Below are 25,774 nucleotides of genomic sequence, written 5' to 3'. Positions count from 1 at the left end.
GGGATTAATAAAGTACATGTTTCTTTGTTTCTTTTTTTCTTTCTGTTAAACTCTGATCATTACAGAGTGTGTGCAGCTTAAATACTTTTTGCATACTGATTTGTGTATTGTCCTCCAACCGATTACCGGTATTCATTTATGACATCTGCTGTCATGCATTCCCAAGTGCATGGAAATAAACACTCTGGGTTTGTGGTCATGAGCATTGCTTAATAAAAGGCTGAGGCTACAATCACATCTGATTGCTAAAAGGCAAATACCATTAGCGTTCACATACGATTTCTAATTACAACAATGGAACATTTTCTTGCTTATGTGTGCCTTCTGGGAGCTTTTCTACATGCCTTGACTCAATGCACTGTTCGAGCCTCAGAGTTTCAGCTGGATGGAGATTATTTGTTAGGTGGAGTTTTTGATATTCATCTTAGTGGCACTGTTTATCATGACAGACCCAAAGCCATCGACTGCTCCAGGTAAATTTCATAACATTTCGGTAAATAAATGATCAAGTTGAAACTAATGACAAACTCTTAATGTAACATTGAAGATCTTTACCTCAAATGCTGAGTCAATGATAATGGCTTCCTGCTCAACCTAATCCAATAATTGCAAATTGATCAAAGTTATATTAAATCTGAATTTAGTCCTTGTTCAATAAAAATCACCTTTCATAGTTTCAATATCTGGACAGAGGTCTGAAGACTAATAATGTTAACTGAAAGTTAATCCTATTTGCCTGTTGTCCATTCTCTGTTCACAGTCAACCCTTGATTCTACCAAGTTATCGGAGGTTTCAGTTAATGAGATTCTCCGTTGAGGAAATCAATAACTCCACAGATCTCCTGCCAAATGTATCTCTGGGCTATGATATATTTGACCACTGCTCAGATACACATAATTTTCCAGGCATGTTAAAACTCCTCTCAGTCGACGGCATGATCCAGCCTTGGGGTGAACCACGCAAGAAATTGTCCAAAGTGATGGCAGTGGTCGGCCCCTTTTCAAGCACCGACACTCTAACTATAGCTCCACTGTTCATGAAGGATTTTGTTCCTATGGTAGGTTTGCCAACTACTGTGCTTTGATATTCCCCTATAAAATCAGTAATTTAAACTAAGGTATTCAAAATGTCAAACTGTTAAAATAGTGAAACAACTTCAAATGTTACATTTGAGAATGTATTGTTACTGAAAAAGATGACAATTTCTCTATTACTCCTTTATCAGATCAGTTATGGAGCTGCTTACTCTACCCTTGAAGAGAAAGAAAAATATCCCTCTTTTCTACGAACAGTGCATTCCAATAAACACATCATTGAAGTGATTGTTAACATTGTGCGACACTTCAAATGGCGCTGGGTTGCTTTTCTTTACAGCGATGATGCCTTTGGCAAAGATGGCCAGGATTTGTTCATCAAGAGGATTAAAGCTACTGAGATTTGCCTGGCATACACTTACAGACTCAACTACAATACAGATAACTCACTAATGTTCAAACAGATAGAAGCACAGAGGGTACACATCATCATTGTTTTTGCTCCAAAATTGATTGCTGAAGCACTCATTGAATCAGCAATGAAACTAAATGTCACCAACAAAGTGTGGATAGCTGGGGACACATGGTCCTTAAACAAGAAGCTTCACAAAGAGAAAGGAATCCAAAATATTGGAACTGTGCTTGGAGTGTCTCAGCCAGTGGTGACAATACCTGGTTTCAGTGATTTTATTTATTCTTTGAAAAACCACACTCACTGTAAAAATGCAGAACACGATATGTTTTGTAATCAGGTTTGCAACTGCAGCAGCTTGAGTCCAGAAGAAATCCTCGCTGGTGACCCATCCTTTAATTTTCCTGTTTATTCTGCTGTATATGCCATCGCTCATGCCTTACACAAGACCTTGCAGTGTGGAGTTGATAAATGTAATGGCAATATTACAGTGTACCCATACATGGTAAGTTCTATAAAGTTTAACATTTATGATTATGACAGCTTTAACCTGTAGATGATGGAAGTCTATTATAATTTAAAATATTGGCCACATATGTTTTGTCATCACAAGCCATTTGAGAGACAGGAATAGGAATAGGAATCTTGTATTTGTGATTTTGGGCTATACAAAATAAACTGAATTGAATAGTCTACAATGTACCAAATAAATTCAGAGAGAAAGAGCATCACACAGCAATGTCTCCCTTTACAGAAATATTTTAACAACTTATTTTATTAGTGTGAAATCAAATCAAGTAATGATTAACTTTGTGTACTCACTTCAGGTCCTAGCAGAGCTGCTGAAGTCAAACTTTACTCTTTTAAACCAACATATCCATTTTTATGAGAACGGTGACCCCGAGTTCGGATGCTATTCTATAGTTTTCTGGAACCGCAGTGGTGATGCAGAGGACATCGGCTTCTATAGATTACACCCATCAGTCAATTTTTTCATCAACAGCACCAAAATTCAGTGGTACACAAAGGGAGAAGTAAGTCATATTTGTCTTATTATGTGTGGCATAATGCAGTATGTCGAGACTTAAAACAGTACAATGATTAAAAATGCATTGTTTTGTTTTTTTCTCCCTTCTACATGGGTGTGTGCGTACATATACTAAAAACTGTATTGTTAACAACAGTGACAGTGGCTAATCATGGAAATATGCAGGTGGTGGTTGTTCATGGTGGCAGTTTATTGGATGTCAAACCAGGATTGGCACTGAACAAATACTGTTGAGAAATGGAAGAGTTGTAAATACTGTTGTGACGGTCAGTCCCCTTCTGTTTAGTATTCACTTTTCTTCCCTTACTTTCCTGATCTAAAACTGTTGTGTACAGGTGCCTACTTCACTGTGTTCCCCAGAATGTGATGTCGGATTTGCAAAAGAACAAAATGGAATTCACGCATGTTGCTTTAATTGTGAAATCTGTCCAAAGGGAGCTTACATCAACATCACAGGTGAGAGGAAGAAATATTGTAAAACAGTGGCTTTGATGAGAGTCAGTTTCAGATTTTTGTAAAGCCTTTTTCCAAAAATGATAGTGTTTAACCAGGAGAGAGTTGTTTCATTTATTACAAATGCATATTTTTGAATAGTGCAAAGTCTTTTGGCGATTGGACTTCATCCTGATGTAGGATAAGCAAGGGGTAGTGATGCTGACAGCTGAGCTATCAGAATCCCCTTTGGAGTCCAGACACTGGTGGTGGTATTGAAGAAGGAAGTTGCTGTCACCCGATGATGAATGATGAGCAGGACTGGAAACTATTCCAAAGTTTGACAGCAACACTGTGATTGGTTTACAGAAATTGACTGGTTGGTTCATCAAGATACACACCCTCAATCAGCTGATGGAATAACCTCTGTGAGACTGGGATTGGCTTTATAAATGAACCTTAGAGTAGGGATTGTCTTCCTTACAGAATTTACGCTTGAGCTTCATTTGTGTATTAATTGAACACATCTATATAGGATTTCAGCTCTACTCCTCTGACCAATGACATCACATGTAATCTAGAGCCTAATAAGTAAAAAGTTATTATTAAACCTTTTGTTGTCTTTTATCATGGGTGACTGTGGTTCAGTGGTAGAGCAGGCAGGAAGTCCGTGTCGATGTGTCCTTGGGCAAGACACACCAAATTGCTCCTGCAGCCTGTGCATGCCGTGTATGAATGTGTGTGGATGGGTAAATGATGACATGTGATGTTGAATGGCTTTGAGTGGTCTCAAAATTAGAAAAGCTATTGAAGTATAGTCCGTTTACCATCATGCAACATTCTTGACTTCCATACATTATTGTAGGTAAATATACAAAAGAGTTTAAAAGAGAAAAAAGATAACCTCCTTAGCCGTCTGATATTTTATGTCAACCATCATTTTAGCTTAGTAACTTTAACTTTATTGTAAATCAGTCCTTCTCTCCTGTTGAACAGAGGATCCCTACACATGCATCAACTGTAAAGAAACTGAATGGTCTGCACCAGGAAGTACATCATGTAATCTGCGGGTGGTGGAGTACATCCCATTCACAGACATCGGGGCTATACTGATCATGGTCGGAGTCGGGGTCTTGGTGGCCCTCACACTTGCCATGTCCGTTCTCTTTGCCGTCAACTACAACACACCTGTTGTCAGATCTGCTGGAGGACCAATGTGCTTACTAATTTTAGGCTGCCACAGCTTGTGTAGTCCTAGTGTGTTCTTTTACTTTGGGAAGCCAACCACTTCCTTTTGTATCTTGAGGTTCTTACCATTTCTCTTGTTTTACACGGTTTGTCTCGCATGTTTTGTGGTGCGTTCTTTTCAAATTGTTTGCATTTTTAAAATAGCCGGCAAGTTCCCCAAGCTCCATAGTTTGTGGATGAAATATCATGGACAATGGCTGTTCATCACTGTGGCTTTTGTTATTCAGTCACTGCTACTTCTTGTTGGCTATACCTTTGCCCCTCCCAAGGCCTACAATAATGTACTCGAGTACCCAGACAAAATCATACTTAGTTGTGACATTAATCTCAAAGCATCCTTTGGTCCTGTGGCTTTACTTTTATTTCTGTGCACCCTTTGCTTTATTTTCTCCTACATGGGAAAAGACCTTCCTAAAAATTACAATGAAGCCAAAGCAATAACCTTCTGCCTGCTGCTGCTGATCCTCACCTGGATCATCTTTGCCACTGAGTCCTTACTTTACCATGGCAAGTACATCCAATCATTTAATGCACTGGCAGTGCTCTCCAGTCTCTACTCCTTTCTGTTGTGGTATTTCCTCCCTAAATGCTACATCATCATTTTTCAACCCCACAGAAATACACAGGAGTACTTCCAAGGACTCATTCAGAATTACACCAAAACTATTAGCCAGTAGCAGCTTTCAGGAAATAGGCATCTGTACACAAAGGGATTATCTGTTTCTAATTTTGCCTTTGAGAATACATATACTCATAATCTCTGTCTCGATTAGTATTTTCTTCCAAGAGTTGTAAAGCAATACTTTATGCTTTTTGGATTGTTTATTTTTATTTTGAGCATGATACAAATAAACAAGGACTTGAAATGAGCAACAAGATACTCTTTGAGTTTTTTCAGAGATGGTGGGCAACATGTCCATAGACTCATTTTGGTGAGGAGATTAATACTATTCTACTAATATATGGAGAGCAGTATTAACCTTCTTACTAATTTCCCACACGAATATGAAAAACATATTTCTTAAAATGTTGAATTTATCCTTCATGAGACCTGCACAGTTACTTATCTTCACAGGTGATTTATCTTAAGTGTTACAATCAGAAGAAGGCAGCATATACATAAAGAATAGGTGCAGTGCTTTCCTTTTTAATTGTTTAGCCAAATATTCAGCTAAATAGCAAGCTGATTCCACATAAAGTTGCACAAGTTAGAGTAATATCCCCTTAATACAAGGGCCTTCTGGTTTCCAAGTATTCCTCACGGTTCACATGTTAAATAAATAACCACGTGAGGAATCTAAATCTGTGCAAAATGGTCTGTTTCAAAATCTAAACTTCTGCAATTATCTACTTAACTACTCATCAGATCATGAACACTACACTTACACAGGAGAAAGGGCTGTTGTGTGATGTGGAATTTATGATGAATATACTGTACATACACAGCAAAATGGGTAGTGTTACTTAGTGTTAATTTTCCAGTGTAAAATATTTTGAGTTGATCAGTGTTGTTTTGGGTGTTAAAAAAGCACTGGCAGTGCTGAAAAAGCTCTGGGGGCGGGGTTGTTTCGAGTTAACGCAATGCACTCCACTCCTAACCGAGTTATCTGTACATCCGTTTTTTTCGTGGTCTTTCTTTTTCAACTGACAGTGATGGTGGAGAAAGTGTCCAGAGTGTTCATAGTAAAATCCACAGTTCAACAACAGCTTGAGTAAGATGCCGCCTTGTGTTGGTGTTAATTTACGAAGAATCAGGTGGTGTTAGAAATACTCTGAAAAGCCCCTCCACCTTCGTCACCTCATTTCTGGGTGCTGAAAAAGCTCCGGGGGTGGGTTTGTTTCGGTAAGTTAACGCAATGCACTCCTGACTAAGTTATCTACACCTACAGTTATTTCACAATCTTTCTGTTTTACTTACATCCTGTGAGATCCTGTCCGATGGAGTTTGACAAGACGACCCAGCATGCAGTTCAGCGGTGTAACTTTATGAATGTGAAACTCTGAATTAAGTTCTTATCCCTGTTGTGTATTCAGACTTTCATGTGCCATAAGACAGTGTGAGTGTTGGATATTAACACAGTTTAGTGTAAAAAAATACACTTTCATGTGTCTTAAGACAACACTGTGAGTGTTAGATATTAACACAATCTAGTGTAAAAAATACGTTTTCATGTGTCATAAGACAACACTGTGAGTGTTAGATTTTAACACTATAAAGGAGTTAAAATATGAACACTATCCAAAGTGTAAATTTAACTCTGAACCCAAGTGGATTATATAAACACTGGCATAGTGTTGATTTTAACACTATGGGAGTTAATTTCACATTTCCGATTTTGCTGTGTATAAAGGGATGTTTGAAAGCAGAAACTTAGTGATTCATGACAGTAGACTTAGCAAGCTATTGCTAAGATTCTCTCTGTGCCTCTCTGAGATTACAGCATGAGCTTATGTCGTCATCTGAACCAAAATAAGGTCAATAAATAAAGAAGACTATTAAGGAGAAATACATTTTGGTAACACTTTATAATAACTACACGCTATTTTGGCATTGATAAAGCATGAGTAAACACTTAATTCATAATTTAAAAAGCATTGTTCCAACATGAACACTCATTAATAACTCATTAGTATGCAATTTTTAAACCTGGTTTTGGTGATGGGAGGCAAATGCCCGTCAGTGCCATGAGTATGTTTGATAGTGAACTGGCATATACATATTATTGATTATTGATTATGAGTACATAGTTAGCTAGCTGTGACTTGTTTGCTAGCTAGCCAGAAGTCCTGAGACAAGCACACGTCACCTCAGTCCCATCACCTGGTAGGAGAATGACATTATTAATTAAGAGTATAGTTATCACCTGGATTGGTCTACTTACAATTGAGTTGGTGCGTGCTTGTCTCAGGACTTCTAGATAGTGACAAGCTTGCTAGCTGGCTAGCTAGTCACAGCTAGCTAGCTAGATACTCATAAGTAATCATATGTATATGCCAGTAAACTATGTAACATACTCAATACTCGTGGCACTAACGGGCTCTGATATCGCTTTTTGTTGTGTCTATTTCCCTTTTCTGTTATGAAGATAACTGATATTTTTGTTGGCTTTGAAGCACTAAATACACAAATACTTAACTAACACCTAACTAACTATTAACTACTTGAATTAATCTTGAATTTTCGTATTAAAAAACATTTATAAGCACATGTTAAACATTAGTGCATTATTTGGTTTGCAATATATATTACTAAATTGGTTTGCAATAATACTTCTCTACAAATGTGGACTCCATAATTTCTATAGTATGAAAACCCAATCATGAATTGCATAACAGTCAAGCTTATTAATCAAGAATAAAACATTTATAGCTGTGTTTATGAATTGAATACTAATGCGTTACAAATGAGTGTTCATGTTAGAACAATGTTTTATAAATGTTGAATTAAGTGTTTACTCATGCTTTACTAATTCTAAATAGTGTGTAGTTATTATAAAGGGTTACCCTTTTTTTATTTAAGAAGGCGTTTTTGACTTTTTGTGAAATCACTGTCAGCTATTGCTTTTTTATTATAGTTTGTTGTGACATTTTTTAAATATTTTTACTATGTATTGGCTTTGTGGCACTCTGAGATTCTTTTGGATGAAAAATTGCATTACAAATTAAATGCAGTATCATTATTATTACCATAAAACACATAATAGTCAAGCCTATTAATCAAGAATAAAACATTTGTAACTGTGTTTATGAATGGCATAATGATGAGTTACTAGTGTTCATGTTTGTGACGGTTCTCTAGCCTGCCTGCCTGTCTGTCTCTCTGTCTGTCTCCTTCACCGTTCAGGTAACAGGAGAGGGCGAACACCCTAATAAGAAGCACCTGGGCCCGGTGCTCTCCAGGGATAAAGCTCCGCCTCTGAGACAGCTAGCTCGCTCTCCACCGCCAGCCAGGCAACAGTACTTTATGATTTCTGTTTCTGTCTGTTTTGGGATTTTGCCACCTTATTTAGTGAATAAACTATGTTTTGCATTGAACACTGCGTCTCCCTCTTGATATGGCGCAAGAGCCGGGTTATGACAATGTTGGAACAATGCTTTATAAATGATGAATTAAGTCTTTACTCATGCTTTACTAATACTAAATAGAGTGTTATAAAGTGTAACCTATATTTGTAATAACCTTTGGGGAAAACACCAGAAACAATGAATAATTACCTGATGATGTTACGTTGTTATCTGGTGATGTATAACAAAGGGGTGTGGTTACACAGATGCAAGTAAACATTGGTGGAAGTTTCTGGAGTTTGTGAATAGGGGTGGAAATAAGTAAATAAGTTGAATGAGGTACAAGTGAATGCTCTAAATCTATAAATGTATTGAACTTGACCAAATCCAGTCCAATTCATTTAACATTAAAAGGAGTATCCATAACATTGACGACCTCAAGACATCCTGGCACAGTAGAAGTTTTTTCACACAGGTGTGACGAGTTTCTTTTCACTTAAATACAAAAGAATGTGCTTATAATGTTGTTGGAATATGTATTAAAGCATATACACCTGGAAGATTAAATGTAAGCTTTAATTGTGTTATTAGTTGGAATGCTTCAAGCATTACAACTATGGTTCTTCAAATCTTTAAAAAACTTAAACTTCTTCTTCTTCTATTTCTTCCGTACGTATTTTGGACCTCTTCAGCTCCTTCATATTTTCAGCTACAGAAAAAAGTTCAATTATTCAAATATTCAGCTTCTTAAGGACACAATGGCAACTTCCTTTTCATATTTCAAACTTTTCAAATTTTTGAATTATTAAGCTTTTTATGATTTTTTTCATAATGGGACCCAATGAGGAAATCTTCAAATCATCTTCAACTTCAAACGTTTACAGGTTCTTCATACGTTCAGCTAGAGACACCATTTCAAATTTCAAATGTTGACAAAATGTTCAGCTAACATACTACGCTTTCACATTTTTCATATTTTTTCAAATATTCAAAGTATTAAGCTTTTTATGAAAATAAAAATGAATGGTTTCCAATGAAAAATGTCTTAAAATCTGTTTAAACTTCTTCAGCTCCAAAAGCCTAAGGCTCTGCCATGCTTTCAGCTAGAGACACCGTTCCAAGTTTAAAATGTTGCCAAAACATTCAGCTATTACCAAATGACTTTTCTTATTGATATCTTATATACTGTCATAACTGTCAGCGTTTTAATTTGATGTTTTTTCCCCACCTTTTCTGTCTTTACCATTGGTGTGTATTGCGCAGCTCAGAGTGCGTGATGTCATACTTAGAGTGCACAGAGACATCAGATCTTGTAGAATAAAATATTTTAAATTTGCCGTTAACTCCGTACGTATACTCTTTGGGCATAATTTATAGCTCAAAGCGTTGGAAATCTTGCCTTCTGTCATAAACTGCGGTCGATAGGATTCCAACAGATTCAGACGTCTGGAAATTGGACTGAATGTGAGAGTAAGTCCACCTCGCTCTGCCATCCGCCGCCATGTTAAATCTCCCTCCAAAGCCACGTCTCCCCTGAAACTCATACCTGATTTGTAAATCGCCCGTACAGACACAAGTTTTATCGTACAGACTCACCAGTCACGGTATCTGTTAATCAAGTCTTCCTAATGCTGTATATGCGATATCGAAGCAATAGGGGCTTTTAAAGTAACATTTTTTTTAAATAGTTCGATAGGAGTTCCCCAGCATTAATGTCTATCATAAGCTCTGTCTAAGGCAGTCCCTTTGAAGTCATCACTATGGCAACCTTTGATCTAGCAACCCACAGGTGTTTTCATTAGGGCAGTTTAACAGACACACAGACACTTATACACGCACACACAACGCAAATGACTTCTGTCTCTCTCTAAGTCTGTCCGTCTGTCTGTCTTTCTTCCTGTCTTCCCTTTCAAAAGAAAAGCCCCATGAATTAACTGTATCTTAACGTAAAGCTCAAATAAGGATTTTTGTATTAAATATTTAATGCTCTTACTAATACTCTGACTACTGCTGCTAATATTTTGACAATTACAACTACTGCTAATCATACAACTACCACTACTAATACTACTGCTAGTACTATGAATACTACTACTACTCTCTCTCTCTCTCTCTCTCTCTTTTCATCAGGTAGTTTTCTATATGTTCAGCTTTATTCAATTATTTTTCAGCTGTATTCAGCTATTTTCATATATATTCAGCTACTCTGTTATATTCAGCTATATTCAGCTTTTTTTCATATATATTCAGCTATTCTCTTATTTTCAAATATCATTTTTTTCAGCTACTTTAAGCTATATTGCACTATGTTCAGCTATATTCAGCTTTTTTTCTCAAATATTTCAGTTTTAAGCTTCAGCTTTTTTTGCATTCCAACGCATTTTCCACAGGAAATGCTCTTTCTAGTTGTTATTTAGATCAAGCAGTATTGTTTATACTGCTTGATCTTAAATATATGTCTTGTTTCTATATGAAGCTCAGTAGGGATGGAGGCAAGAGGAGAAGACAGCTACAGTCTGCCAGAGTGTGCAGGTCACAATAAAAGTATTTTCAAAATGATACTTTGAGTGTACTTGTGTCATTGGTGCTCAGGAAAGTAGCGGAGCTTGTTACAGTACATTACTTAAGATTAAGATGGATAACAGAGACATAGAAGAAAGACCTATATCTACAAAGTCAAACTTCTTGTGAACATACAGGAAACACAATGTAACTGTACCAGTCACAATGTTGATCATAAATTCATTCATTTATTGGGTTGAAGGTGCAAACATATCATAGCAATAACTGCTTGCACCAAACACTATAGTGAAATGCTGCTCCCACGTCATTGTCCATTAGCTTGTGTTATATAGTTAAACTATAAGTATTGTTTGTGAAAACCTTTCAGCATAGTGTCACAAAATGTCACAGTATAATGGGGTCATTTTATTTCAAATAAAACAAACATATAATAACTTTTAACAGACAGTTTTTTAGTCTCGATATGATGTTTTATTTAGCATATAAACTTTGCATGTTATTATGCAATGTTACTATCTCGAACCATGGCAATGCACATTATATACTTATATAACAATGGTTGTGACAAATAAAGACTGATTTGACCTTTATCAAGCAGAATAAGGAGTTCTGTGCTTCAGTCAGGAGGAATTCAAATTCTGGTGAAAGTCCTGGCCTTTCATCATGGTCATTTTCCTATGACAAATCGCCTGTGTGGGCCGATGTTCACTCATGCAATCATTTGAAAGAGGAGGTGGTCATTTAGCATAAACCAAATGTATGGGGTTGAATTCATTTAATTTGTGTTTATTTGCTTGTGTATCCTGTGTGATATAACAATATCATCTGAACTGGCTGCGGTCATTCTTACAGTATATCTTCTTCTAAAAGGCTGTTACTGCGACAACAATAGCTAACAGCCATACGTTGTTTTAGTTGTTATAAAAATCATGTACCAAGAAAAAAAACTCTTTGATGAACATAATCCACGCAATTACTGTTAGAGGAAGAAAAGGGAGACAATGTCTTGAACAATGTGCCACTTCAAAACACAGTTGCAGAGGAAAAGTTTCAAATACGATACCATTACTATAGCCCATACGTGTCTGAGTCAAGAATTGATTCTTAACCTACTTTTACAAACTTTGTGATCAACATATCCTCATGTAACGAGAGAGAGATCTATGTTTGTTGGACCAATCCACTACATCTCCCACCTGGCCTTTATGGACTTTGCAATCGTTATGCTTCCTTATTCATAATTACAAAGATACTATAAAAAAGCAATGGTGAAGATGTCACAAGAAAGAATCCATCATGATACACTTTGAATGAGTGTTTATCCTCACAGTTTATCTATTGAACTTAAAGAGCGGTGTATGTTGTTGATGTGCTGTTGTGCTGGTTAATTGACTGTAACTGAGCTCTAATCTTGTTTGTTGAGATACTGGCTACTTTCCTAGCACTAAAATATTGATGTGCGGTTCGTACAGGCCAGCATGTTCTGATAAGAACAGACAATACATCAGTTGTTTCCTATTAAAACCAAACTGTCTTGCTCCCTGTTTCTGTGGTGCAGTGTTCCTTTTCTGTTCCTTGAGATTCAGCCATGTGTGAACAGACGCAGACCTCCTCTACAGGTGTGCCCTCTTGTGAGAGAGTAGAGGGTCCATCAATTGGGGGGTGGCTCAGTTACAGGATAGTTTTAGCAGGGCAGTTGTGGATCGCTTTGCCCCCGGGATGAATGCCCAATGCCCTGTTATCTATTAATAAGTCCAACTTTTAGGTGTCTGCCCCAAATGCGGGGCCAACAATCCAAAGTGCAAAACCAAAACCATATTGCTCCACTTCAGCTGGACTTGGTAAAAAAGTGGCTATTCAACTGAGGGATGACTGTGGTGACTGGATTGTAAATATGCATAAGGTGCCTTGCATATGTCACCACACACACACCTGGAGGAAACAAGGGAACATCTACATTGTTTAAAAGGATTACCAGATTTATTCATACTCATGGTCACGGCACTCAACTTTGGCTGTGGCTGGTGGTTATTGTTAAACCACGTCACAGGTGCAGCAGCAAATTAGATTATTTTTGCATTCTGATTTGTGTATTCTCCTCCGACCATTATGGCTTTGTATTTTATTCCCACATGCTTGGAAATTTTCACTGCGACTTTGGCGTCACCACAGTGCCATTACCTTCTGAAGGCTAAAGCAAATACCTTTAGTGTTCACATAAGATTTGTAATTACAACAATGGAACATTTTCTTGCCTTGCTGTGTCTTCTAGGAGCTTGTCTACATGCCTGGGCTCAATGCACTGACCCAACCTCAGAGTTTTACCTAGAAGGAGAATATTTGATAGGTGGACTTTTTAATATTCATCATAGTGCCCCTGTTTATCATGACAGACCGGAAGCAATCGCCTGCTCCAGGTAAGCCTCATAATAAATCTGAGTGGATAGCTTTTGAAGATGAAAATAGGGTGGAATGCATTGAATAAGATATATTTGAGACATAAAAGTATAGCTGTAGCTAAAAAAGCACAATAAACTATCTAGTTAGTTGCTACGTTATAAAAATTGCTATACAAATTCTGAAGCCACACTGAAGCAAATTCTTTGTAAATCCCACAGTGATTAAACCCTACTATTTTGTTGTGTTTTCTCTGTTCACAGTCAACCCTTCCTTCTCCCAAATTATCGAATGTTGCAGTTGATGAGATTCTCTATAGAGGAAATCAATAATTCTAACAACCTCCTGCCAAATGTATCTCTCGGCTATGAGATATTTGATCATTGCTCATCACAGAATTTTCCAGACATTTTCAAACTTATCTCAATCAATGGCTTGATCTTACCTTGGGATGAACCAAACAAGCGACAAACACACAAGTCCAAAGTGTCCAAAGTGATAGCGGTGGTCGGTCCTTTTACAAGCACTCAGGCCCTGACTGTGGCCCCACTGTTCATGGTGGATCTCATTCCTATGGCAAGTTTGCCAATTATTGTGTGTGTATATATATATATATATATATATATATATATATATATATATATATATATATATATATATATATATATATATATACATACATATATGTATATATATATACACATATGTATATATATATGTGTATATATATATGTATATATATATATATATATATATATATATATATATATATATATATATATATATATATATATATATATATAGAAAGCATACATATGTCAATATATGCTTTGTGATTTAATGTTACATTTGAGAATTTGTCAGTAAAAACTTTTTTCGTTGCTCTTTTGACAGATCAGTTATGGATCTTCTAGTTCTGTCTTTTCAAATAAGGCACATTTTCCATCTCTCCTACGAACAGTGTATCCCAATAAAGAAGTCATAAATGTGATTGTTAACATTGTTCAGCACTTCAACTGGCGCTGGGTTGCTCTTTTTAACAGTGATGATGATTATGGCATTGATGGACTGGATTTGTTTAGAAAGAGGATTGAGGACACTGAGATTTGCCTGGCATACAACAAAGCCCTCAATGACAATACAGATTACCCTCTATCATTCAAACAGATAGAGGCACAGAGGATACACATTATTATTGTTTTTGCTCCAAAGATGGCTGTTGAAGCTCTCATTGAGTCAGCAATCCAACAAAATGTCACTAACAAGGTGTGGATAGCTGATGAGGGATGGTCCTTAAACAAGAAACTTCCCAAGAAGAAAGGAATCAAACACATTGGAACTGTCCTTGGAGTGTCTCAGCCAGTGGTGACAATACCTGGTTTCAGTGATTTTATGTATTCTTCCAAAGGCCAGGCTCATTGCGAAAATGCAGAACCAAATATGTTTTGTAATCAGGTCTGCAACTGCAGCAGTTTGAGTGCAGAAGATGTCATCAATGCAGACCCAACTTTCTCTTTTCCTGTTTATTCTGCTGTATATGCCATCGCTCATGCTTTACACAAGACCTTGCAATGTGAATCAGGCAGATGTAATGGCGATATTACAGTACACCCACATATGGTAAGTCTACATGTGAGTATTCATTATTTGCTCCTTTATCTTTTGATTACTTTGACTTAAAGATACGCCTTTTAAAAGAGGTAACATTGTACTAGTCTGTTCCGTTATCATATATATATATATATATATATATATATATATGTATATATATATATATATATATATATATATATATATATATATATATATATATATATATATATATATATATATATAAACATAAGTTTGACTTTTCCCTTTTCAACATTCAGGTATAGATCATGCAATAGATTCACAATACAAATATACAATTAAAATAACTAACTCCCAATTAACTGAATTTGACAATTAAATTTCCCGGGTCTCACAATCAGTGTCGTCAATGTGTCAGCCTGTCAAATTTAATTTAATTCATCGAGACCTAGCACATTGTGAAAATAATGTGTCTTCCACCCTGAGTCCCTCACCTGTAAACGTGTTGTTAGATATTTTTTATTTACTGTGCTTACTTTCTAAATGTTAACTTTGTGTTCAAATCTGTTTAAGTCTCAACCACCTCCTAAAAGAGGGGCACTGCAATGCAGTTAGTTCACACCTCAGTAGGAGCAAGCTCCACAGAAAATCTTTTTGAAAACGTTATTTGTGTACAGATAGAGCTAATGGTCATTGGAACTTTGCCTTGACACTTGAGAGACAGGTATAGTCTACAATGTACCAAATAAATTCAGAGAGAGAATCAAATCAAGTAATGATTAACTTTGTGTACCCACACCAGGTCCTAGCAGAGCTGATGAAGTCAAACTTTACTCTTTTAAACCAACATATCCAATTTTATGAGAACGGTGACCCCGAGTTCGGATCCTATTCTATAGTTTTCTGGAACCGCAGTGGTGATGCAGAGGACATCGGCTTCTTTAGATTTCACCCATCAGTCAATTTTTTTATCAACAGCACCAAAATTCAGTGGTACACGAATGGAGAAGTAAGTTTTCTTATTTTTCATCCTAATTATAATATGTGCAACATAATAAAGTATGTCCCAAGTGTATACATAAACATGTTTTGTTTTTGGTTGAGTGCACAACTAAGTCATATTTGTTGAGTAATAGCTGTGACAGACTTAGAAACACAAATCCAGGGACATCAAGTAGTGATGACAGTTATTCTCATGGATGTCTACATATAATTACTGTTCAGGTGGTTCCATTCTATTTTTAAACGTAATATAAATCACAAAAGCCACTTTCCTCTTGTTTTGCATCCACATTCACAGTGTTCTTTTTGCTTCAATGACATTTAATTTGTTGTCTTGTACAGGTGCCTACTTCACTTTGTTCCACAGAATGTGGTGTAGGATTTGTAAAAAAACAAGATGGAATCCACAAATGCTGCTTTAATTGTGAAATCTGTCCGAAGGAAACTTATATAAACATCACAGGTAAAATATGATATACATGAGGGAAAAAGCTGAGTGAAAGCAAATGTCTGAAATTTTCCACAAAATGACCTTAACTTTATTGACAAATTGTGTCTCTCCTGTTGAACAGAGGATCCCTACACATGCATCAAGTGTAAGGAAACTGAATGGTCTGCACGAGGAAGTACATCATGTAATCTGCGAGTGGTGGAGTACGTGGCGTTCACAGACATCGGGGCTATACTGATCATGGTCGGAGTCGGGGTCTTGGTGGGCCTCACACTTGCCATGTCCGTTCTCTTTGCCGTCAACTACAACACACCTGTTGTCAGATCTGCTGGAGGACCAATGTGCTTACTAATTTTAGGCTGCCACAGCTTGTGTAGTCCTAGTGTGTTCTTTTACTTTGGGAAGCCAACCACTTCCTTTTGTATCTTGAGGTTCTTACCATTTCTCTTGTTTTACACGGTTTGTCTCGCATGTTTTGTGGTGCGTTCTTTTCAAATTGTTTGCATTTTTAAAATAGCCGGCAAGTTCCCCAAGCTCCATAGTTTGTGGATGAAATATCATGGACAATGGCTGTTCATCACTGTGGCTTTTGTTATTCAGTCACTGCTACTTCTTGTTGGCTATACCTTTGCCCCTCCCAAGGCCTACAATGATGTACTCGAGTACCCAGACAAAATCATACTTAGGTGTGACATTAATCTCAAAGCATCCTTTGGTCCTGTGGCTTTACTTTTCTTTCTGTGCACCCTTTGCTTTATTTTCTCCTACATGGGAAAAGACCTTCCTAAAAATTACAATGAAGCCAAAGCAATAACTTTCTGCCTGCTGCTGCTGATCCTCACCTGGATCATCTTTGTCACAGTGAAGTTACTTTACCATGGCAAGTACATCCAAACATGTAATGCCCTGGCTGTACTCTCCAGTCTCTACTCCTTTCTGTTGTGGTATTTCCTCCCAAAATGCTACATAATCATTTTTCAACCCCAGAGAAATACACAGGAGTATTTCCAAGGTCTCATTCAGAATTACACCAAAACTATTAGCCAATAGCAGCTTCCAGTAAATATGCATCTCTACAGACAAACAAGCTGATGTAACCTTCTGAACACAATGCCTCAGCTTTTCAAAATAAGAAGTATCTTGTTTACTTTTTCTTTTCAAGGACGTCAGTGAATCTTTTTACAGAAATTAATGTTTTGAGAAGAATGTATTGACAAGAAAAGCATTGAAATGAGTTTAAAAAAATAATAATAATAATAATAATGCAGCACCCTGTTAGAAGACATGTTTGATTGCCAGCATTTGAACCTTTGCTGCATGTGAACATACCTCTCTACCCATTTAAAGACTGTGTCTCTATGTCTCTCTATCAAAAAGACCCAAAACAATAGTTTCTCCCCAAATTGTTCAGCACAATAGTGCATCTAAAATCTTTCTGGGCTGTTATTTCCAAAAATATGTGCATGTTGTATATCAATACATGTTGTTGTTGGTGAATTAATACTTTAACATCTTTTGAAGTCATATGCTATTAAACAGCCTCAGAGCATTTAGTGATCCACTGAAAGGGAATCCTGTTAAGCCCCTGTACTAATTAAGATTTTGGCCTGCACATGTACAGCAGGTGAACTGTAAGAGTGACTCAATAAAAACAATTAAATGGAATGTGTGATTTTCTGTTTGTTAAAAAAAAAAAGTTATTTGCTGTAACAACAATCTTCCTACATGGTGGCGCCAATTCACAGTGATTTTGTCTTCAGGCAGGACTTCAGTTCTTCCATACTGCATGACTTCATCTATCGTCTAATGTCATTAGTCATCAAAGTCAAAGTGTGATAATAAACATGCACTACTGTTCCATATGTCCCCCAAACTCCTCAATATGACCTTTAAACCATATTCTCAATGAGGGCATTCAAAAAGCATGGATGATGTGCTTCGAATGCAAATCAGCTTTAACAATATATGAAGAACTATTGCATTGAGATTAAAGTTTAAGGTGTCGGTGGAGTGTGCAGAGAGGCGTAAAGTTTTTTTTTGTTGCTGATTTTTTCTAATTAAGATATGCATAACTATTCACAACAGTTTGAAAACCTATTGAATAGTTAGTGTATACTGAACCAATAAGGAGTGATATAATAATAATGTATGCTAGCATTTTTGTTTTTGTCTGTCAGTTTGTTTCTGTACCCTCATGAACACATTAAAAGTATCCATGTGTGGACATATAAAGGGATGAATAAAATCCCTTCCAGCTTTGATAATGAATGCCATTATGTGAGTTTATTAACGGTGTTTGTATTCATCAATGACAAATTAACCTTGTGTCTAAACACCTTGATTCAGAAATGCCAGATCTTCTCTTTTATTCCGTATTTGGTCATAGATCCAATTAAGACGTGTTTTGTCCCAAATAATATGTGCGTCATGCAGGGATTGCATGGCATGTGATTTATTTTGTCATTCATTTCATGATTTTTGTGCTACCTTGCCTGTTGGCCAACATTCATATTCATATAAAACGGGCCATAATGCCCATGAAGCTAGCGTGTTTTGGGTTGTCTTGACAGGTTAACTCACAACATGGATACAACGGATGCGTCAGTACCGCTGATCTGAGACAGTCCTGCCTCCATTTGAAAGTCAAAGTATCACGCTGTGACACTCAGTGGGGCTGGGGCGGCCCACAAAGTGAAACGGAAAGAGCCTTGCTGCAGGGGGTATGTGACAATTTCAGAGGGGTAAATTGCCATTTTGTTTGGGCCATTCAGTTTCCTGGCAAGGAGAAGGGGAGGATGGACCGTGAAACTAGGAACGAATTGGTAAATGGTGCCACTTAGCATGGCATATGGCGCGTTTGGAGAGCTGAACGCTGACGCCAACAAATTGACGATTTCATACCAATGTCAGAGTTACATTCGCCACACACGTTGTCACGAGGAAATTCAGCGCATTCACCCACTCGGCAGAAATGGAAGATTTGTGTAACTTGTTACAGTGTTAGCTTTGAAATTAAACGCTATGTCATGGTTATTAAATCCTAATTAATCTTAATATTGCAAACGTTCCATAAATAGTAAATGGCCTAAATTGCCTAAATGTATCGCATCGTGTTTGTATTCAATAAAGACAACATGCCTTGATTAATTTAATTTGTATGTTTTATTTTTCTTATTTTGTGCAATCGGATAAAGGTGACATTTCAGCTGTGGGGACACATTTCTGTTTTACAAAATATGGGGCGAGGAAAATCGGAGGAACGCCCACTGGCTTTTCACTTGTACGTTTCAATTTTCCACTTCGGTCAGATAAAGGGAAAAACCCTGGGAAAAAACTTTGCCAGCAACTGGTCCTTCCTTATAAGCCTAAGCAAAAACACACTTTAAGTGCTATTTGCGTTTGTTGGCCGTATGGGATTCGCCTTTAAACGTGTCGTCTTTTGAGTAAAATACTAGAAATCTGGAGTCTTATTTTATCAAACTTTAGTCAAAATTCAAATTTCTGCGTTTTCGTATAAGACTTTCTATAAAACTATACTAAAACATGTTGGCCCTGTCTAAGAATATCGATTTAATTTACAACAAAGAGAATGACCAAATACATTTATATGTTAGGGAAAATATCTTAACTTACTGTCGTCGGGTCGCTTTCAGCAATGACAATTAGTTGGGGGTTAATTTTTTAGCATGTTTTCTATTGTTCAAAACTAACGATGGCTTTGATCTACATAGGATGTGTGTATACATTGTATGCAAAGAGATGGATCTAACTAATACAACTATAACTATATGTGTAAATAGTCATAAATCCATTAATCCGAAACTAAAAGGCCGTAACGTGGACTACGTTCAAAGATTACCTTGTCAGTGCATGGATGAATATTAATATCGCATATAAATAGGCCTAATTTAGGACAGTGTCAATCCTAAGAGTGAGAGTCAGCACTAAGGGGATATGGCACAGAGAAAACGCCATATACTTTCCTCAGAGGTATTTTTTGATATACTAATCTTAAACAAGAGGCTGAATTCCAACGTTGGTCATACGCCTAGCTGTTGTTTTACGCGCACGGCTAAATGCGGTGCGCTAAAGGGTGCTCGGTTATTCTCATTCAAATCTTGCTCAAGTGGTTCAGAGTAATGGCAGATGTTTTGCAATTCAAGGCGCATCAATACCCATGCGCTTTAGTGTTTAACAATGGCGCTCCCCTTTTGTTAGGCACTTGTCTCTTTCAGTCCAGAGCTCGACAAAGGCTTCATCCTCCAGCGAGTTATAAAGTTACTTTCCAGCCAGTTCATTTCGGTCCTTGAGAAAACCTTAAGCGATGTTAATGTGCACCTCTGGTCTTTTCATGCGGTAACCCCGGCACACACAGGCAAACAGCGTCCATTGTGTTCCCAAACCAAAGTAAGAAGTCTTTAAATAACCCGTGGACCAGTCTATAGAAATTCATGACGCTATTTCTATTTGATGTTTGATCAGAGCTTCGTCAACAGGTCCGTCGCGTGGCTTTTCAGAAAGTCCTGTATATATTTCTAATATTTTTCCAGTGCACCTGTCTGTGTACCTGCTGCTTTTACTGTGACCTTGTTACTCACAATGAGCGTTTTGGTCACACCAGGGCTGCCTCGGTCCATTTGAATGGAAGGCGGTACATCGATTTGCTCCGCTCACGACGCGCCAACTTATGGGCCAGTGTTTGCATATTTTAACAGTGCTCTACTACGAGATGGTACAGCCTTTTATGCATGCGTTTACAATAGGGACGCAATTTACCACAGCATACATTGTCAGTTTTAAATTATTAAATTCTGCAAAATACAATCACCTACAGCACAGGCATACAGTATTATAATTATTGGATAATTAATTAAATGATGTCATCACATTGTATAGGCATTTCATTTTGCGGTAAGTTTACACTAACATAGTTATATATAATATATAATATGTGTAATCTATAGTTGTTGTTCGACATTATCATCTTCTGTTTGTTTGTTTTTTCCGAAACAGCAGAAGTATAAGCTTTGCATTGTTGCATATTATAAGTATTAGCCTAACCATTGGTTTGCAAATGTAGCAGTTTCCCTCGAAGAAGAAAATTGTTTATTGCAGTAATTGCATAATTGCTTCACTAATTGTTGTTAACAAGTTCCCCAATAGTCCAATTATTACAGCAGCATTGTCAGGTCTCCGCCAGCCTGCATCCATGACAAAGGTCCGATAGAGTTAATGAATGACCCGGGGCTGAAAAGTGAAAGTGGAGCGAGAGCCCGAGTCCTTTTATAAACATACACTTAACTTGTCATTTAATGGCACTTGCATTATTATGTCCACAAGTTTCTCGTTGCTCCATTCTTATGGATAGACGATGACATAACGACTCTTGAGAGAAGTGAGGTTGGAAGGAAACGGTTTTATAGCCTGCTTGCATTCCTTCACTGTAGACCCCATGAGAGCCAACACTAATTGAAATTATACCGAATAATCAGCGGTGAAATCTCTACTCTGCGGCACAGAATACCCAAACAGGCCACTGGTGTGATGCCATGACTTCATGCTGAAATCTACGCACCACGGTCTTGTGTTAAATCCAAGCGTGAAAACGCAGATAATGTTGCGTCCAGAGAGGACAAAAGACACCAGAAAGCTCACTTACACCTACCTCGGGCAATTTTCATAGCAATTAAATCCTTCAGTATATAACAACACAATTGTGGCTCACAAGTTTTCGGTACATTTTACGCAATTAGTGGCTGACACACGCCCGACATGCCTGTGCTTTAATAGTCCATTTGAACTATAATTCAAATAATAGTCCATCAAATAATAGTCTATTTGAATTATTAGTATAATTCGTATAATCCATAGTTTAGTTTAGTTCATCGAGACTAACAAGTCAGTTCTAACTATTGAACTAATTCTAAACATTTCACAAATAGGTTGTGGAATTTAATAAACGGCACAATTATACTAATTGCAGCAAAAGGCATTTTGAGCTACAACATTGGGTAGCGGTTTTTGACAATCAAATGAAACAGCAGATTGTACACGAAGTTACTTTATCTTGTCAAAACGGAATGAAGAGAAGAGCTATGCTGGTTCACTTTAGAAGTGGAGGGAATCTTTTGATACGCACACGTTTGTGGTCACAAAGCATGCCAAAGGAAAAGATCAATGGATCACTACTATAAACTGGCCTCTTTTCATGCATGCGCGCTCTCCCCAGACTGAATACAAATGCCCCTCCCTTAACACACGCATTGTGTACCGGATCAGGCTGCAAGACTTGGGCAATGTCAGAAAGGTTTTCTCAGTGTCGTCCAAACGCAGCATCTAAACTGACTTTCTGCCATCTGGAAATAATCAAGCAAGCCCAGATCTTTGGAGTTAGTGGCGACAAGGATCACATTTACCGTACAGACAGTGCTTCAGCCAACATATAGAGCGTCCCATACATTGGTGTCTATGGCCTTAATTCAACCCCATTTAGTATGTCCATAGGTTCTGTGTGTGAGCACAAGATGTGCAGTCTAGTCAATACATTGTTTCAGCTGGTATGACTTTCCCAAGCCTTCACCCCTTTCAGGGAGCAGTGTGGAAAATCGGGAGGCGAAGGACCGAGGACAAGGGGCGGCCCGCGATTCTCCTCGGTGCCTCAGCGCGCCTGGTGCGGAGACAAAAACTGGCGACGCACAATAGTTTAAAAATCCTAAAGTTACAAAAATTTAGCAAAATCGCTTGTGGTCTTCGAGCTACACGTTTTGGCATTTAATGTGTAGAAAAGAAGCACGTTGGCCTCAACACGTATAGTTTAACTGTTGCTTTTCGCAGGTGTAACACTTTTACTACAAGTGGCCACCAGAAAATCGGAATGTTGTGGGGACACGCAGGGAATTACCACGGTGCTGCCTTCGACCTGGTGGCGTGAAACTCGTATATAAAAGATTGAATACAGGAGTCAATGGTGCCCACAGCATGCTCGCCAAGCAGAACCATTATAATTAGCCATTATGTTTATGATTTTTACGCTTCTTCTTAGTTTTTCGCCCCACACGTTGTTTCTCTGGCTGGCACTTGTATGTCCATTTCGAAGGCTAAACTTAGTGGTCTGTGTTTGTTTTGTCTTAAACCGACTTCAAAACAATCCCATTAGATAAATAGACAGACAGACTGTATATCCCAAAGGGACAAGGTGTTTATGCATAACAACATTGTGGTGTCTCACTATTCCTCTGCTGTCTGCCAGCCCTGCATTTGTTATCAATCTTTTGTTAGTGTCTTCAAATCAACTGTAGAAGAGATGTTCTGACCTGAAGTGTTAAATACATGATAAATAAATACATACATTAAATTAATTAATTTAGATTAAAAAACATTCAACAATTTACAATATATACTTTAAACAGCCAAACATTATTCACTTTTCTATGGGGCATCTAGTCTTTGGTTGGTTTTGGCTGTCAAATGACGCCTGCGTTAGTCATTTGAGCGCAAGAGACAGGCGGGACGGTTTGCATTGAGATGTTAAGTGGGTGTCTCTATAAAAATCCACCCAGGGTCAACTCCTTCATTCGTGCGCCAAAGAGGAGAAGAAATTAACTTCAAGGAAACCAGAAAAGGACTAACAGAATGGTGGCGACGACAGACAGTGTAGAAAAGTCCAAACCCATTGCTGGAAAGAAGGTGTTTAGAAGAACTTATTATAAGAGAAACATGATTCAAAAACTGACAATTAAATACTACGACATTATTGAAGTGTGTTGTATGGAATATTCATTTTACGGGCTGTTTTATTTCTCCTTTCCACAGGTATCCAAACCACTCATGGAAAAGAAACGAAGAGCTCGCATAAACAAGTGTTTGGACCAGTTAAAATCTCTGCTGGAGAGCTTCTACAGCACTAGTGTAAGTATGCAGAGTGTAACTTCAGAATTTTAAACACATACTGTGTATATGTTTTTACCTCGGACCAGTTATTGCAATTTATCTTTAAGTAATGATAATAATTAGGAAAATGGCTGTAATTAAATCTCTTCTCTTCTTTTCAGATTCGAAAGCGCAAACTGGAAAAGGCCGACATCCTGGAACTTACTGTGAAACATCTAAGGAACCTCCAAAGGATCCAGAGCTGTAAGTTATAACCTCATATTTACAGTAGACCAAGGCATCAGATATTCAAATACTCTAAGTTAATGTTGTCTATGGACACTCCTGCTTTACGCACAAGGTTGTGTTGTTCTTACTCAGATGTATTTCCTTTGCTTTCAGGCACCGCTGCAGCTTCAGAATTGTCCGAGTATCAAAGTGGTTTCCGCAGCTGTCTGGCAAACGTCAACCAGTATATGCTGATGGCAGACAACCTAACCGGGAGCGACCGCTGGATGTTATCGCAGCTCTCTAGTAAACTCTGCCGCTCTCGGGGACGAGAGGAAGTCTTCAGCACCATGGACAGCAGTCCGGACCGGGCGGAAACACAGGATGAGGTGCGGAGGATTCTTCCACCTACAGCTGGACCCGAGGAAAGAAAAACAACTAGATGTAAAAGTGTGAAACCCCATAGCGCCAGTACGTCTTCCTTTTCACGAAATGGAGACGCCGGAAGCAAACAGGCTGTCCCTGTGGCGGCGCCCAACCTAAATACTCGCGAAAAAAGTTCCAGTAACAAGATGCTTCACCCCGCCAGTCACAGGAATGAAGTTGCAAACACTCCGCACAATGTGTGGCGGCCTTGGTGAAGCTGTGGAAGTCCGATTGAATGTCCATAATTGCACTGTGTAGATTACCACAATATGCTATTATAGGTTATAATTATAATGTATATATATTTTTAATTTTCTTAATAAAATGAACGACGTAAAGAATGTGTTGTCTTATTTGTTGAAGCTGGTTTAGATATTTGACATATCGAAAGGGGCGTTTAACATAACATGCGGCCGATAGATAGCTGATCTCAGACAGATCTCCAGGGGAAAATGTGAATTTTCGACGTCATATAAAGAAAGACTACGAGTGAACACACGATGTAATGCTGTGATATAAGCCAATAAGAATGAATTTCCTGCTGAAGCCGTAAAAAAAGAAGAAAGAAACTAGGGCTTTGGAGCCTGGAAAGGTGCATTTTCCCTTTTTTAATAACAGTATACGTAGTCACAGAATTAAAAGGAAATCTTACTTTTATGAAATTGTGTTGAAGATTTGATGAATCCATTGAATTGTACGAACACTAAGTTCGTGTCTTTTCAGACTTAATTTGTCACTTTTTGTCATACATCGAGTGTATACACAATATTGGGTATCACTTTATAATAAGGCTACAAATTATATATTATTAACAATAATGCTGAACTAGTGCACCTCGCATGACGTATCTTTCATTCCTGTTGCTCATCAACACGAAACGATCAGGTCGATATGTGACATAATCAATATAACCAGTTAATGAATGTTAATTCATAGTTACTTCTTGCATGAATTGTTATGCGCCCAAATTAGCTGGAATAGTGACATGTATAAATTGCTCACATTCGTTTAAATTAAGCGTTGTTTCTTTCCATTTGCCAAGATGATGAAATTAAAGTCATCATCAACAATTTTATAAATAATTATGTCATCTAGCACATCCCCAGTTGTTTGAAACTAATATTTG

The 25,774-nt window shown here is 37.6% G+C and overlaps 3 protein-coding genes across 3 annotated transcripts; all 3 read left to right on the top strand.

Moving 5' to 3' along the window:
- The first annotated feature begins 294 nt into the window (after positions 1–294).
- Positions 295–4,852, top strand: LOC137800806 (taste receptor type 1 member 1-like). The gene is made up of 6 exons (XM_068598154.1): positions 295–473; positions 761–1,058; positions 1,227–1,952; positions 2,275–2,481; positions 2,831–2,951; positions 3,924–4,852. The coding sequence occupies exons 1-6, from the start codon at positions 295–297 to the stop codon at positions 4,850–4,852; spliced, it is 2,460 nt and encodes an 819-aa protein (XP_068454255.1).
- An 8,089-nt stretch (positions 4,853–12,941) lies between these two features.
- Positions 12,942–17,175, top strand: tas1r2.2 (taste receptor, type 1, member 2, tandem duplicate 2). The gene is made up of 6 exons (XM_068598147.1): positions 12,942–13,120; positions 13,364–13,676; positions 13,995–14,720; positions 15,475–15,681; positions 16,017–16,137; positions 16,247–17,175. Exons 1-6 carry the CDS (start codon positions 12,942–12,944, stop codon positions 17,173–17,175), a joined length of 2,475 nt encoding a protein of 824 aa, XP_068454248.1.
- Positions 17,176–23,762: 6,587 nt separating this feature from the next.
- her3 (hairy-related 3) lies at positions 23,763–24,863 on the top strand. Its single transcript, XM_068598586.1, has 4 exons — positions 23,763–23,811; positions 23,938–24,033; positions 24,177–24,258; positions 24,397–24,863. Exons 2-4 carry the CDS (start codon positions 23,953–23,955, stop codon positions 24,861–24,863), a joined length of 630 nt encoding a protein of 209 aa, XP_068454687.1. The 5' UTR covers positions 23,763–23,811; positions 23,938–23,952.
- Positions 24,864–25,774: the final 911 nt, after the last annotated feature.

The sequence above is a fragment of the Clinocottus analis genome, unplaced genomic scaffold (assembly GCF_023055335.1).
Source record: "Clinocottus analis isolate CAN_PGR_092001 unplaced genomic scaffold, fCliAna1.0.p SCAF_4, whole genome shotgun sequence".
NCBI classification, from domain to species: domain Eukaryota; kingdom Metazoa; phylum Chordata; class Actinopteri; order Perciformes; family Cottidae; genus Clinocottus; species Clinocottus analis.
The sequence above is the reverse complement of the archived record's forward strand: the minus strand, read 5'-3'. Positions and strand labels throughout refer to the sequence as shown.